This window comes from Palaemon carinicauda, chromosome 35 (genome assembly GCF_036898095.1).
Source record: "Palaemon carinicauda isolate YSFRI2023 chromosome 35, ASM3689809v2, whole genome shotgun sequence".
NCBI classification, from domain to species: domain Eukaryota; kingdom Metazoa; phylum Arthropoda; class Malacostraca; order Decapoda; family Palaemonidae; genus Palaemon; species Palaemon carinicauda.
The window spans coordinates 8,459,578-8,475,683 of record NC_090759.1 but is presented as its reverse complement, the minus strand read 5'-3'; the positions used below and the strand labels follow the sequence as shown (position 1 = coordinate 8,475,683).

The 16,106-nt window shown below is 43.9% G+C and overlaps 1 protein-coding gene across 1 annotated transcript in view; it reads right to left on the bottom strand.

Annotated features, from left to right (window-relative positions):
* Hira (histone cell cycle regulator-like protein) overlaps positions 1 to 16,106 on the bottom strand; it is a 257,277-nt gene that overhangs the window by 114,141 nt on the left and 127,030 nt on the right. Inside the window, exon 8 of the mRNA XM_068358689.1 lies at positions 7,051 to 7,173. Within this exon, the coding sequence (XP_068214790.1) occupies positions 7,051 to 7,173 (123 nt within the window). The remainder of the gene's footprint in view (positions 1 to 7,050; positions 7,174 to 16,106) is intronic.

Below are 16,106 nucleotides of genomic sequence, written 5' to 3'. Positions count from 1 at the left end.
AAGAGAAATGGTCCTAAAACTTGGAACAATACCTGAGGAAGTAAAATAAAATCCAAAATAACAGGTAAGAGGATAGAAAGACATAGTTGATTAAGATTCACTATGTTTAGGAGGAATCACATTCCCTGCTGCCACTGTAGCAAATATAAGGCTTCCAGAGGTTTGAAACAGTGGCTTTTAAATACTGTTGGAGACTTCCAGCCTGTATACAGTAGGGTCCCGAATTATGCGTGTTCGAATTATACGATTCCCCTTTTATGCGACCTCTATTTTTCAAAAATAAATTTTCTGTATCTGCGAAACTGTTCAAAGTCTGCGAGTCAAGCACTATAAAATGTATCAAATCTATTGTCTTTCTAAGCATATTGGTAGCCCTAAATACGGTGATTTATAATAAATTTTACAAAACAATATTAACATTACATCTTATTAACATAATTTCATAATGAATAGCCTATTTAAGGATAAAATTCCACATCAACAATGAAATCAACTGTTAACTGTGCGAGTCCAGCTGACAAAATGTAAACAGAATTGTGGTTACGTTCTCGGCAATCATTATCTTTCTCCAACCTTACGATAATTGTAATGGTAGTGTTAATGATGGTATATTAAAGCATTATTTTTGTTTAGTACAGCATATATAAAAGCCTTATTTTTCCCTCCGGACGTTCAAGGTTTTCACGAGTAGACTGGGTTCGTTTATCGGCAGTGAATAGCCTAAACTACGGTAACGAGTCGGCAATATTTTGTCATATTTTGCAAAGATTAGTTTTGTAGAGTAGACGGTAAAATAAAAATCTCTCTCTCTCTCTCTCTCTCTGTCTCGAGAGAGAGAGAGAGAGAGAGAGAGAGAGAGAGAGAGAGAAAGAGAGAGAGAAATTTGATGGCAGAAATCCTCTCTCTCTCTCTCTCTCTCTCTCAAATTTTTGCCATCAAATCCTCTCTCTCGAATTTCTGCCATCAAATCTCTCTCTCTCTCTCTCTCTCTCTCTCTCTCTCTCTCTCCGTAAGAAATAAAACCTTAGTTCACATATGGCAACTTGAGTTTAAGAATGAAATTAACATAACAATTGTTAGTTGTGGCGATCAATTCCTCGCTTCAGGAGGTACACGAAACAAAAACACGGCACTCGATTACAACAGCTGATTCTCTCTCTCTCTATCTCTCTCTCTCTCTCTCTCTCTCGTGTTATACAATACTTACAAATAGATGAAGAAACCAAAATCGGTTTTCTTAAAGTGTCAATTAAATACAAAACAAAAAATTATACCGTGTATACATCCATTTCAATCATAGCTTAAAATACGGTATCCGATTTCGTCAGCAAACCACCATTTTTTAGGAAACACCATTCTATTCCAGAAAATTTTTACTCTTTAAATAGTCAATTGCGCTATAATAAAACATGTACTTGGGTTTTTAAATTTCGGGTGTGTTTTAAAAATCGAGTATTGCTGACTACTTTTTGTTTTACTTTTGGCTGTGATTAGATCAGCTGATGTCTAGCTTCCGCTCTCACGGATATGCGCGTACGAATACGTTAACAAAGAATTGTTTACACCATTTCTTAATTTATTCAAACCATCAATACAGTTAATATTACATAAGGACCAATGTGTTATAAACTATATTTATTGTTTAGTACATTTAAAACCATCTCTCTCTCTCTCTCTCTCTCTCTCTCTCTCTGTCACATCGAACGTAATAGCGGTAACCTAATTGTTCGATGACTGTAAAAATAGGCCTAGTACTTTCTTCTTTTTACCATTTTTCCATATGGTTTTCCTAACTGAAGTTAGGAAAAGTATTTTGGATATGGAAAGGACAATTATCCTTCGTAACAGTTTAGAATTATCGTAAATTATCATTCTGTCATTAGCGGCAGTTTCCTATTGTGGATTAAACGCATAAGGAAAAAAAAGGTTTCCAGCTTTGCTACGAATTTAGGAATTTATATGGATACGATAAGTAAAATATTTGTAATAACATAATGTTTACTAAATGTTTGTAATATCATTAGTTATCACTTTGATCATGTGTGTTTAATGCGTTCGTTTGTTTATTATGATCGAAGATGGAGCGTAAACAAATGGAAGGTTTCCGTTTCAGGCGGCGTCATAAAGAAAAACATTATATAAATGGCATTCACTTCATTTATTTGGAAATTCTTAGAAAAAAAATTAAGTAGAGCATTGGTAATAACAAAATCAACATATAATCAATATTGGTAAGATTGCTGTGGATGCAAAAACTAACCTATACACAGATGTGTAAATGCGTCTGTTTCTTCGTTATGATCAGAGATAAACGTAAACAAAACATTGGTTGTCGTTTCCTATTGTGCTTTTTGGCCTGTTTAGGAAACGCATGATATAAAATCGCCTTTATTTTGATAATTTTGGATTTTCAATCATACAACAAAAGCTAGTCTATAGAGTGATGGTTTTGCTATTCACCAGTTGTCTTAAACAATAGATATGACAAACATTAAAATTTGTCTGTATTTTGGGTCGTGTTATAACGGGAAATATACAGTGTTTACACCCATCCTGGTTGTAATTTTAACCATTTTTCAAGTTATTAGAACTTTAAAGTATATTGAATGTTTGATTTATTTACAAGAACAATTTGATATTATAAAGAAATACAGTTCAGTACAAAGAAAGTAATGGAAAAGGGTAGTAAACATGTTTGAATAAGCAAGTTGCCGGTTGCCAGGGCCAAATGTAATTATTTCTGTTAGTTGTGTGTTTCGAAATCTGCGATTTTCCATTTATACGAGGTCATTCATCGACCAAATTCTCGCATAATTCGGGACCCTACTGTATTTAGAAAGTCCAGCGAAGTTCACAGTAATTAACTGAGGTAGCTACAGCTCGTATATCATGGACGTGAGGGAGTGATGTGGGAATGATTCTAGGTGGCCCGTAAATGAAATACAGAATCTGCTGTCTGATTCCTTTCAGGATGATGGTTCTTCCATCTTCTCTAATGGATAAGGGCCCTGAGGACTGAATGGAAGATATGTTTAAGTAGGCTTCCAGAGTGTTTACTGGACATAAAGATGGGTCCTGCGGAAGTGGGACAATCTTCCACGGGAACCGTCTGTCCTGCGGGTCCTCATTTTCGCTAAAAATCTTTTGTCAGGGGAAAGGAGTACTTCCCCTGACGAGAGAAATTCAATATGACCTGGATCTCTAGACAAGGCTGAAAGTTCTGATATTCTGGCACCAGAAGTCAGGTTCATTAAGAACAAGGATTTCCTAAACAATGGAATATAATGACAAGTCTCGTTAAGAGTGTCTGAAGCCAACTTAAGTACGTCATTCAGAAACCAGGAAACTGAGCTAGGGTGAGTTGATGGTTTCAATCTGGCGCAGGTTCTCGGGATGGATGAAAAGTATGAATCTGTAAGGTCAATATTAAAACCAATTGTAAAATCTTCTTCAAGGCTGACTTAATTGTGGTAATAGTACAAGCCGCTAAGCCTGATTCAATAAAATTCTGAAGAAGGTTACTGTCAGATTCATAGTCATCGTCTCAACCTTTGAGTCCCTTAAAAACTTGCAAGTTTCATAACAGCCGAATCATACTGTCGAAGGGTGGATTCCTTCTTATCTGATTCTAAAAATAGCGTATTTGAGGATCAATATCTGCACCCCTTGAGCTGCAAATTTCATAAAGTCCATAAAGTTAGGGCATTCTGAATTTTGAGGAAGCTAACACACCTGCGAGTTGTACTACTTGTGTTAGTATTGGATTGGGGATCTGTCGAGGTGGAGACCCAGTTCCACCAGAAGGGGAAACCCGTTGTTCTTGGGCCAGATGGGGGCTACTAGAGCAACTTGGCCTTTGAAAGTCCTGAGCTTGTCTAACACTTTCATCGACAGATTTATTGGTGGGAATAGGTAAATTCCCTCCCAAGTGTTCCAGACTAATGACATTGCGTCTGTGGCGTAAGCCCGAGGATCCGGGTTGGGGGCTACGTAGCACTCTAGTTTGTGGTTGGACTCTGTTGCAAACAGATCTATCTGGAGATCCGGAACCTGAGAAAGAATCCATCTGAAGGACTTTGGATCTAGTGACCACTCCGACTCCAGCAGAGTTGTCCTCGAAAGCGCGTCCGCCACTAGCTATCTAGAACAAACCTGATATGTTGGTTTTTGGCTGGAGCCGGTTGCTTAAGGTAAAAAATACCGCCATGGCCTATAAGACATTGATATGAAGTTGGCGGAATATTGTCGACCATAGTCCCTGGACTTTCTTGTACTGAGAGTATTCTCCCCCCCCCCCCCCCCCTTTTAAGGAGGCGTCTGTGTGAATGACCAGCTTGGGGGTGGATATTGTAAGGAAACGGATTTGCCAGATTTTGACCTTTGTCCATGGTTGAAGACTTTTCTTCAGAATTGGTTGGAGTCGAGCCCTTTGTCTCGATATTACTTGTTTGCCCTGGAGCACCATACTCGGCTTATATCTTTCAGTCTGGCCTTCGGCAGTATATCTGTTACTGAGGCAAACTGGGGGGCACCCAGGATTCTCTCTTGATTTCTCCTGGAAGACAATTTGTCTTTGAGAAAACGTAGTGTGTTTTGCTATATCGTTCCTTTGGCTGTTGGGAGACACAGAGTGTGGGCGCATAGAACCCATTGAATCCTAGCCATTGAAACTTGTCTTCGGGACCAGACGAGATTTCTCAAAGTTGATTTGGAACCAAAACTGTTGTAAGAGATTATCACTCTGTAGTTGCTGTGAGGCAGTTCTTGCCTAGTTGAAGCCTAGAAAAGGACGAAAATGCCTTGCTATCGGAACATGATAGCAAACGTCTGCAAGATCCATAGAGGCGGTGACGGCCCCACAGAGAAGCAAGGTCCACACCTGAGAGACAGTCAGCATGTGAAACTTGTCGCATTGAATGTAAGAATTCAGAAGTGACAGGTCCGGGATTACTCTTCGCTATTCTGAGTCTTCTTTGGCACGCTGAACAAGCGACCCTGAAATTACAAGCGATTTACTTCCTTTATTGCCTTCTTTTGCAATAGATCGTTTTCATATAAGACTAGCTCTTCCGTTGGGTGTTGATGAAAACTGGTTGGTGGAGGGGGCCTTTCTATCCAACTCCACCCCAGACCTTTGGAAATTATGCTGAAAGCCCAAATATTGAACGTTCAACAGTTCCGAAAGATGTAAAGTCTTCCCCCTACCCGAGAACTCCCAATGATTTGCTGCGGATTTACCTCCTCGGCCTCCGCGGAATTCTCGGCCTCGAGAGTAGCTGTTGCGAAAAGTTCCTCTCGAGCTAGTGCCTCTGGCGTGCTAGTAACCCTGGAAAGCACCCTGAGTTTCAAAGGTAGGGTTAAGGGCTGGGGAAGTAGCATAGGAGGTACAGTAGTTGCTACTTGGGACTGAGGAACCAGCACGTATTGCTGTTGGGGTTGACCCTTCGAAGTGAAAGGTTGACTCCCTTGTGCCACCGGGATGGTCTGAACCACCTGTTGGGACTGCCGGTTTGGAAGGAATGGAAAGGTCTCAGACTCTTTCTACCTCGAGATTGGTTGCTGGCCGGTTTGAACTTGCGCTTGGGGACTAAGCCCCATCGAACCTTGGGGCTCTGATTGACCCTAGCAGCTCCGCTGACGACGTTGTTGACTAAATCCTCAGGGAATAAGTCAGGGCCCCAGACTGGGGCTTTAATGAGCTTGATAGGCTCATGTCTGATAGTGGCCTCAGACAAGACATGCCTAAAGCAACGACGTCTGGCCGCAAAGAAGTCGTAGGAATCAGACAGTAAGGTTTGAAGTAATGACTTCGTCAAGACCTTAAAAGGTGGTTCCTCTTCATACATTAAAGAGGTCTTTTCTGCCATTGTAGCCGAGTTGATAGATCTACTCAGGCGCACACAGGCTTCGAACTCGAGGCATATCAGGGATTCCGGAAGCCTGGGTAGCCACTCACTGAACTGAATGGATGCACAGTCAGCGCTTAATTTACCCGATGTGAAGGTCGCCAGGGCGTTAGTCCAGCAATCGTGATACCCCGGGAACAGGAGGGAAGTCGGATTCGTTTCCTTCAGTTGCGGTAACGGCTTGTCCTCATTTATTGCCTGCTGAGCAAGGTCCCCTATCTTAGTGACACACGGAGTAGGGGTTTACTCGTCCACTACAAACATCGTGTACGAGCTCTTGTGAGGTGTTAACGTAGTGTTAACACACTCCCACTCGTTTAAGGGCCGGACCCAGGTGGACTGAGCCTGCCCCTTCGGGTAAATGTCGGTTTCACTGGGCGGCACAGCTCGGAGCCCAGAAATATACATATATATATATATATATATATTATATATATATATATATATATATATATATTTATATATATATATTATATATATATATATATATATGTGTGTGTGTGTGTTCAGCATTAATTATTAATTTTAGAAGGTAATTGAAATCAGGTACATCACTCTTCTACAGTATACGAAATTAACAAGAAAAACTATAAACTACAATTTCAAATAAATTCTAATATGAGTGGTTGGTTTACAGTACTGTACAATAATAAGAGAATGTGTGGGGGTAGAAAAATATCATAGAAACCTATTGCAACAGCCAGTTTGATTGTAGTTTAAAAGGAAAATCTCTATTGACTAGAATGATCTTGTATCCTTATTAAATAACCTTCATTATAGTATTTATGACTGATCCCCATATACATATCTTAATTTCATGACAAATTAATACAACAAAGATATCATTATAAAAGGTGGGCAATCACAGTACCAAAAGGAAGTCAGGTAATTATTGATTTTATATAATTTAAAATTACTTGGAAAAGAATTTCATTATTTTCTTATGGTAAAAATGGCAAAAAGAAATGGCCTCTTTTTCAATGAATAAGTTTGTTGAGATGATACACAATAAACGGTTAAAAACCTTCTAAGTACATTAATTTCTCAAAAATAAAGCACGTACTCTGTAACTTCTCAAAATACACTATGATAAAACTAAAGTAACAAGGGTCAATAACAATAGTCAACTACTGAACAGACTTACCGTTTCGTCCTCTGACAAAGGATGACCAATTTCACCCATAGAAAAATGAATAAAAGCTAGGGTCCCATCTTTGGAAACTGCCATCAAACATCTGCCACAGTTGCTCCATGAAAGATCTAGAACCTTAAATGAATGATGCACAATTAATTTTACATAAATATGAAAAATATATCACGAAAAATGTTACAAATTCAAAGAATAACTGTACAGAAATAAGTGTTAATAAATACCAAATACCAGTATGCATGTTTCAAAATCTAATAAAGGTTAAACTTATACTGCATTTAATTTGGCCATTACAACATTACATGACAAATTCATAGATAATTTGTATTTTTCCTAACTACCGTATACAAAACTTAGCTATTTAAAAGGGGTATTACTTTCGGCGTAGCTGAAATGACGAGCCATTAAAACTTAACGAGGGTTTACTACCCACACCGCTAGTTAGCGGGGGTACGGGAGGGTAGCTTGCTAACCCCCCCCCCCCCCCTCACACACACCTGTGCTTGAGCTCACTTTGCTTGGAGGTAGGACTTCAAGGGGGATAGGGCTGGCAGGCAAGTTTGATTAAATAGCTAAGGTTTGTATAGTTAGGAAAAATACAAATTATCTACGAATTTGTCATTTGTTCCGTAACTGACATACAAACCATGCTATTTAATAGGGGTGACTCACCAATTAGGAAGGGTGGACGTCCCATCCGGTACTGACTTTTTGGCTTTGCCCGGGGGCTCGTTGAGTGTGTCAGCACCCAAGAAATAAGGAGTCCCTGCACCTCGCTAGAGCCTTGCTATGCAAGGACTGCGGCCTACGCAAGCTGTGTGTGAAGGCATAACGAAGTGTGACTCGTCCTAGGAAGTTGACCTGAAGTTCTTTAGATGGAAACTTGTAGACTAGGACTCTCCCAATACCACCTCGTCAGGGCATGGGGACGTGACAGTATTAAAAGAGAGAGAGAGAGAGAGAGAGAGAGAGAGAGAGAGAGAGAGAGAGTGTGTGTGTGTGTGTGTGTGTGTAGTTTTAAATGTAATAAACAAAAACATTTGATAGGTTATAACAAATTGGTGCTTATGTAATATCAACTGTATAGACGGTTTGAATAAGTTAAGAAATGGTATAAACGATACTTTGTTAGTGTATTCGTACGCTCTCAAGAGCGGCAGCTAGACGTCAGCTGATCTGATCACAGCCAAAAGTAAAACAAAAAGAAGTCAACAATATTCGATTTTTAAAACACACCCGAAATTTAAAAACAAAAGTACACGCTTTCTTAATGTGCAATTAACTATTTAAAGAGTAGCAATTTTCTAGAATAAAATGATGTTTCCCAAAAAATAGTGGTTTGCTGATGAAATCGGATGCCGTATTTTTAGCTACGATTGAAATGGATGTAGACTCGGCATAATTTTTTCGTTTCGTATTTAATTGACACTAAGAAAACTAATTTTAGTTTCTTCATCTATATGTAAGTATTCTATAACACGAAGAGAGAGAGAGAGAGAGAGAGAGAGAGAGAGAGAATCAGCTGTTGTAATCGAATGCCGTGTTTTTGTTTCGTGAGAATTTCATCGCCACGACTAACAACAACATACTGTACTGAACTTTACAGTATTATACAGACTACTGTAATATGATAAAGTAAAATATTTGTAATTACCTATTTTATATGAAATGGGGCTTTTTTTTTGTTTAAAATTTACATTTACGTACGTAAAACAACTCACTCTCTCTCTCTCTCTCTCTCTCTCTCTCTCTCTCTCGTAAATTGTTTTCCTGCTTTGCTACGTATGTATGATTTTATATAGATACGGAAAACAATATTTGTAATAACATATTTTCTAAAAGCTTTTACTGTAATATCATTATTTATCACTTTCATCATGCGCGTTAAATGCCTTCGTTTGTTTATTACAGTACGATCGAAGATGGAGCGTACTTTATGACGCCGCCCATAAAGAAAAACATTTCATTTGGAAGTCCTAAGAAAAATTAAGTAAAACATTGGTAATAACAAAATCAACATACTGTATAATCAATATAATCGATGCAAAAACTAACCCATACACAGATGAGTACACTAAATGCGTTTGTTTCTTCATTATGATCAGAGATAAACGTAAACAAAACAATGGTTGCCATTTTTTATCGTGCTTTTTGGCGTGTTTATGAAACGCATGATATAACATCGCCTTTAATATTTGTGCCTGTTTTAGTTTAGGGTACTGTAGTACATGCATTAGTGTTCTGTACATTAAAGGGTAGTTTGTTAACAGTACTACGTACAAGGGAAGGTTTTAAAAGTCTGAATATACATGTTAAATAAATACGTAAATATGGTGTCACTACTTCGCGGATTTTCCCCTATCGCGGTCGGGTCTGAAACCTATCTACCGCGATAAACGAGGGATCACTGTAGCGTCAAACTCCTTACTGGGCATAGTAGGAGATGGTCTGGGTCATCTGTTACAGAACGAAGACTAGAAATCCGGAAGGACTCGAATCGAGGATCCGCTACTCCAGGATTCTGAGTCTTAGTAATGAACTCAGGGACGAATCTGAACGTTACCTCCCCCCATCCCCTTGAATGGGCGATGTCATACGAGAGACCATGAAGTTCGCTAACAAGCTTGGCCGAAGCCAAATCTAGTAGGAACACCGTCTTCCAGGTTAGGTGGCGATCTGAAGCCTGGCGTAATGGTTCATAGGTAGGTCTCTTAATAAATCTGAGAACTTGATCCACGTTCCATGGAGGAGGTCTCACTTCCGATTGAGGGCAGGTAAGTTCATAACTTCGTATGAGTAGGGAAAGTTCCAGCGAGGAAGAAATGTCCATTCCTTTGAGCCTGAAGGCTAGACTTAGGCTGACCGATAGCCTTTCACTGCCAAGACTGAAAGGCGCATTTCTTCCCGCAAATACACGAGGAACTCCGCTACTGTATTGTTGGAATAGTGACATCGAGTGGAGAGATACCCCTTCCATGACACCAACCACAGAAGACTTTCCACTTTGCCTGGTAGACAGCTGCGGATGACTTTCACAGATGTCCAGACATCCTGACCGCATCTTGTTGCGAAAATCCTCTCTCAGCGAGGAGATGCTGGATAGTCTCCAAGCGTGAAGTCGTAGCGAAGCTATGGCTTTGTGGAAGATGTTGGCATGTGGTTGTCTGAGTAGATTGTGCCGTGGAGGGAGCTCTCTCGGTAGCTCCGTTAGGAGTTGCAGAAGGTCAGGAAACCATTCCGCGTGATGCCATAGCGGAGCTATGAGGGTCATCGAAAGATTGACCGATGTTCTGGTCTAGTTGAGCACCCTCCTCATCAGACAGAACGGGGGAAAGACGCAAACGTCGATGTTGTCCCACCGTTGTTGGAAGGCATCTTGCCAGAGAACTTTGGGGTCTGGGACTGGGGAGCAGTACAGCGGAAGCTTGAAGTTCAGAGCTGTTGCGAACAGATCTACAGTCGGAGAACCCCACAAAGTCAGGACTTTGTTGGCTACTAGATGATTCAAAGACCACTCGGTACTCACTATCTGAGATGCTCTGCTCAGATTGTCGGCAAGCACATTCCTCTTACCTGGAATGAAACTCGGCACGATAGCGGAATCGAGTGGACTTTGGCCCATCTCAGCATCTCTACTGCAAGATGGGATAGCTGCTTTGTAAAGGAGGTACCTCCTTGTTTGTTGATGTAAGCCACTACTGTGGTGTTGTCGCTCATCACCACCACAGAGTGACCCGCCAAGTACTGCTGGAACTGTTGGAGGGCCAGAAAAACAGCCTTCATCTCTAGAAGATTTATATCGAGGCACTTTTCTGATTCTCACCACAGGCCTAAGGTCGTGTGGTGCAGTACGTGGGCCCACCACTCTTTCTTTGAGGCGTCCGAAAACATCAAATCCGGGGGAGGACGAGAAGATCCACTCCTTTTCGTAGGTTCTCGTCTGTCACCCACCACTGGAGGTACGTCCGTTCCGCAGGTCCCATAGGGATCATAATGTCCGGGGAATCGTAACCTTGATTCCACCGGGACTTCAGCCGCCACTGGGGGGATCTCATCCTGAGGCGACCGTTGGGAACTAGACGAGCCAAAGAAGAAAGGTGACCGAGGAGACGTAACCACGATTGGGCTGGAAGTTCTTCTCATCTGAGAAAAGGGCTTGCGACCTTCCTCAGCCTTGCTATCCTGTCGTCTGATGGGAAGGCTTTGTGGAGATTGGTGTCTATAACCATGCCTAGATATACCAGTCTTTGAGTGGGAAGCAGAGAGGACTTCTCGAGATTTACCATGATCCCCAGATCCTGGCAAAGTCCCAGAAGTTTGTCCCGGTGTTGATGAAGGGATGACACAGAGTCTGCTAGGATCAGCCAGTCGTCCAGATAACGAAGGAGACAGATGCCGATCCTGTGTGCCCATGAAGATATTAGGGTGAACACTCTGGTGGAAACCTGCGGTGCTGTGGAGACCGAAACACAGCACCTTGAACTAGTACTCCATGTTGTCTAGGCTGAACCTTAAGTACTTCCTTGAAGACGGATGGACTGGGATCTGGAAGTACGCGTCCTTCAGATCCAGTGTACACATGAAGTCTTGCGGTCTCACTGCTAGTCTGACCATGTCTGCGGTCTCCATGCTGAACAGAGTTTGTTTGACAAACTTGTTCAGAGCCGAGAGATCGATGACTGGTCTCCAGACGCCTTCTTCACAAGAAAGAGTCGACTGAAGAAGCCTGGGGATCCGTCGAGGACCTCTTGGAGAGCACCCTTCTTCAACAGGGTCTGGACTTCTGCCCGAAGGGCTTGCCCCTTTGCTGATCCCAAGGCAAGGGAGCTCAATGACACTGTATTCGTCATCAGGGGAGGTAGAGACGTTGTGAACGGGACGCGATATCCCTGACTGATTACGGAAATAGTCCAGGAATCGGCCACGAGTTGCTGCCACCTGTCTGCGCAACTTGGAAGGCATCCCCCCCACTGGTGGACATGCAGGGGGACTGCCAATCCTAGCATTTGCAGCCTCGGCTGCTCCCTCTAGGATTCTTACCCCCTCTGGAGGACTTTTTGCCTTTCCTGTCCTTGACAAGATAGGGCTTAAACACCACTGTCTTCGCTGCTGCCGTCGGTTTTGTGGTCTTGGTCGGACGGGACTGCTGCGGTGCTGGAGGCTTATAGGGCTTGGATGTCAAAGCCCTATGCAGGAGGAAGTCTTGGTGGGACTTCCTCCACCTCTCAGCGGCCTGTTCCACATCCTTAAGCTCAAACAAATTCGTTCCTTCTAAGGAAGAATGCCTGAGCCTATTTATCTCGGTGCTAGAGACCTCCTGATGGAACCTCTGAGCCACCGCATCCCGACGTTTCAGGATGGTGTTTGCCAACAAGTTCGAGACTTGGTGGGCCAGAAACTCGATTGTGCGAGTGCCTGAGGAACGTCTCCATAGCTTTTCTGGTACGTTCTTTAGAGAAGTCCTCAGAGCGTATCAGGATACCCAAGGTCCCTAACCAGATATCCAGCCACGAAGTGGCTTGCATAGCACACCTCACAACCTTCTCCTGGTTAAGGATCTCGGTTGCCAAGAACGAGACCTGCCTTTCCTGTCCTTGACAAGATAGGGCTTAAACACCACTGTCTTCGCTGCTGCCGTCGGTTTTGTGGTCTTGGTCGGACGGGACTGCTGCGGTGCTGGAGGCTTATAGGGCTTGGATGTCAAAGCCCTATGCAGGAGGAAGTCTTGGTGGGACTTCCTCCACCTCTCAGCGGCCTGTTCCACATCCTTAAGCTCAAACAAATTCGTTCCTTCTAAGGAAGAATGCCTGAGCCTATTTATCTCGGTGCTAGAGACCTCCTGATGGAACCTCTGAGCCACCGCATCCCGACGTTTCAGGATGGTGTTTGCCAACAAGTTCGAGACTTGGTGGGCCAGAAACTCGATTGTGCGAGTGCCTGAGGAACGTCTCCATAGCTTTTCTGGTACGTTCTTTAGAGAAGTCCTCAGAGCGTATCAGGATACCCAAGGTCCCTAACCAGATATCCAGCCACGAAGTGGCTTGCATAGCACACCTCACAACCTTCTCCTGGTTAAGGATCTCGGTTGCCAAGAACGAGACCTGCCTTTCCTGTCCTTGACAAGATAGGGCTTAAACACCACTGTCTTCGCTGCTGCCGTCGGTTTTGTGGTCTTGGTCGGACGGGACTGCTGCGGTGCTGGAGGCTTATAGGGCTTGGATGTCAAAGCCCTATGCAGGAGGAAGTCTTGGTGGGACTTCCTCCACCTCTCAGCGGCCTGTTCCACATCCTTAAGCTCAAACAAATTCGTTCCTTCTAAGGAAGAATGCCTGAGCCTATTTATCTCGGTGCTAGAGACCTCCTGATGGAACCTCTGAGCCACCGCATCCCGACGTTTCAGGATGGTGTTTGCCAACAAGTTCGAGACTTGGTGGGCCAGAAACTCGATTGTGCGAGTGCCTGAGGAACGTCTCCATAGCTTTTCTGGTACGTTCTTTAGAGAAGTCCTCAGAGCGTATCAGGATACCCAAGGTCCCTAACCAGATATCCAGCCACGAAGTGGCTTGCATAGCACACCTCACAACCTTCTCCTGGTTAAGGATCTCGGTTGCCAAGAACGAGACCTGCTGGTTGGAGTGTCTCTCAAGAGGGACTCCCCTGGTAAGCTCTTCCAACAAATGGTGGAGAGGAAGAGCTAAACAAGGCTCCTCTAAGATCTCGAAGTACCCCCTTTACTGTACGCGAGGAGGTGGGAGAAGCTTGTTGACGGCATTGGAACGGTTGGAGGAGGACAACTCAGAGAGCTGAACAGCGATCTTGTCCCTGGTACTCTTAACCCCCACAGACCAAGGCAGAGCCGCACTGGCCTTAGAAGGTTTTTGAGTGTCTTTGCCCTCTCGAGGGGGGATCTTCGGGTCGGCAAACATATTGAGAGCCCTCATAAGAGTCAGCACCTGCCAAAATGCATGCTCTGACATTGTAGTTCTCCTCTGGATGTTGGACTTGCAGCGAAGTCTCCTGTCCCCAAAGGCTCTTCTTGGGGTGATTCGCGGACATTCTCCGAGTGGCTAGCTGGCTCCGTCCTAAGTCTTGTCGAGGATTTTGGTACCGTCTTCGAGTCCTTCGACTCCTTCCAGGGAAGGACCCTAACATAGACGGTCGCAAGTTCTCAGCCCCTACCCGGGAAGACTTTTCAACGCGAGGTGCGGTTTCCCTCATTGGTGCGATGGGGGAACGTTCCACCTCACGTGACTCCCCTGAGGACGGGAAGACCTCGTCCGACAGGGAAGGAGAAAAAGTCTGGGGGGGTGAAGGAACCTGTCTCGAAGGCCTGCGAGGAGTCAACTTGGCTCTCGGAGAAGTCACCGCATCTGGAACTCCTCTTTTTCTCTTCAGAGGGGTAGAGACAGCCAAGGATCTGTGCCCAAACTCAGAGAGAACAGGCTTGAAAGCCTGCATAACTGCTCTGATTAGCGGACCGAACCATGGCTGTTGACTGACAGCAGCGGTGTCAGACACTCCCTCTGGAGGGAGAGGGATCGACGGATCCCTGGGAGGAGTTTCCATAGGGGGGTTCGCCTGAAAAAAAGAAGAAGAAGAGATCCTGGACCTTTCTGGATGTTTCCCTTCCTCCACAGTGCGCGCTGTTATGCGCTTGCGGGGAGGGGAATGCGGCGATGGCGACCTTGCCGTGCGTTGTCCAGCAGCCTTGCGCGCAGGAGGGTATTGACGCTCGCGCGGGGGGCGCGTAATGGTGCTCGTGCGAAGGAGAATACCAGGGGTCACGCGCGGGAGACTGATGGCGTGCGCGCGGGCGATTGCGAGGGCGCGCAGGAGTGATGGCGCGTATGAGCGCGCACGGGAGACTGTGGGTATACAGGAGAGCGCGCAGGAGACTGATTGCGCGCGTGCACGGGCGAATGTTCGCGTGCAGGATCAGGTCGTTGAACACGCAGGCGTCCGGGCGAAAGTCCGCAGGCTTCCTCATTTTCATAAGACATTTTTGCATCATCTCCCTATAGGGTTAGGTGTGAAATGAGTTTTCTCCATCACCTTCTCCTCTTTTCTTTCTGAGCTCCCGTTTGGGGAAAAGTGTCTATCAATTACATTTTCCTCAATTTCTAAAGCCTTCCTACTTCTCTGTTTCTCAACTTCTATTTCTAATGCTTCCCAACAGTTCGCCATACTTTCATTACGTAATTTTCCCCTCTCATCCAGCCATGAAATGATATTTTGATTATAAAATAAATTTTTGAATATACTTACCCGGTGAATATATAATAGCTGACGTCTCGGACGGCTCGAGAGAAAAACACAAAAACTCGCGAGCGATCGCCATGAAGGTTGCGGGTGTGCCCACCAGCGCCAACTATCGGCCAGATACCGCATATACATGTAAACAGCTCCAGTTCTTCTCATCCCGCTGGGTCTCTATCGGGGAGGAAGGGGGGGCCTTTAATTTATATATTCACCGGGTAAGTATATTCAAAAATTTATTTTATAATCAAAATATCATTTTTAAATATTAAACTTAGCCGGTGAATATATAATAGCTGATTCACACCCATGGTGGTGGGTAGAGACCAGTATTAATACAGTTTACGGCGTATATGCTTAGAGTTTTTGACAGTTATATCATAACAAAACCCAAATATATATAAGTACCTGGTAAGGAAGCTCACTTTGACGATTACTCTGCCTTGTTAGTCTGTCTTCCTCACGAAGCCCAGCCATCCTCTTAGGATGCTGAAAGACTCCCAGGAGCTGAAGTATCAAGGGCGGCAACCCATACAACAGGACCTCATCAAACCCCTAATCTGGGCGCTCTCAAGAAATGACATTTGACCACCCGCCAAATCAACCAGGATGCGAAAGGCTTCTTAGCCTTCCGTACAACCCAAAAACAAGATTAAAAACATTTCAAGAGACAGATTAAAAGGATATTGGGATTAAGGGAATGTAGTGGTAGAACCCTCACCCACTACTGCACTCGCTGCAACGAATGGACCCAGTGTGTAGCAGTCCTCATAAAGAGTCTGGACATCTTTTAA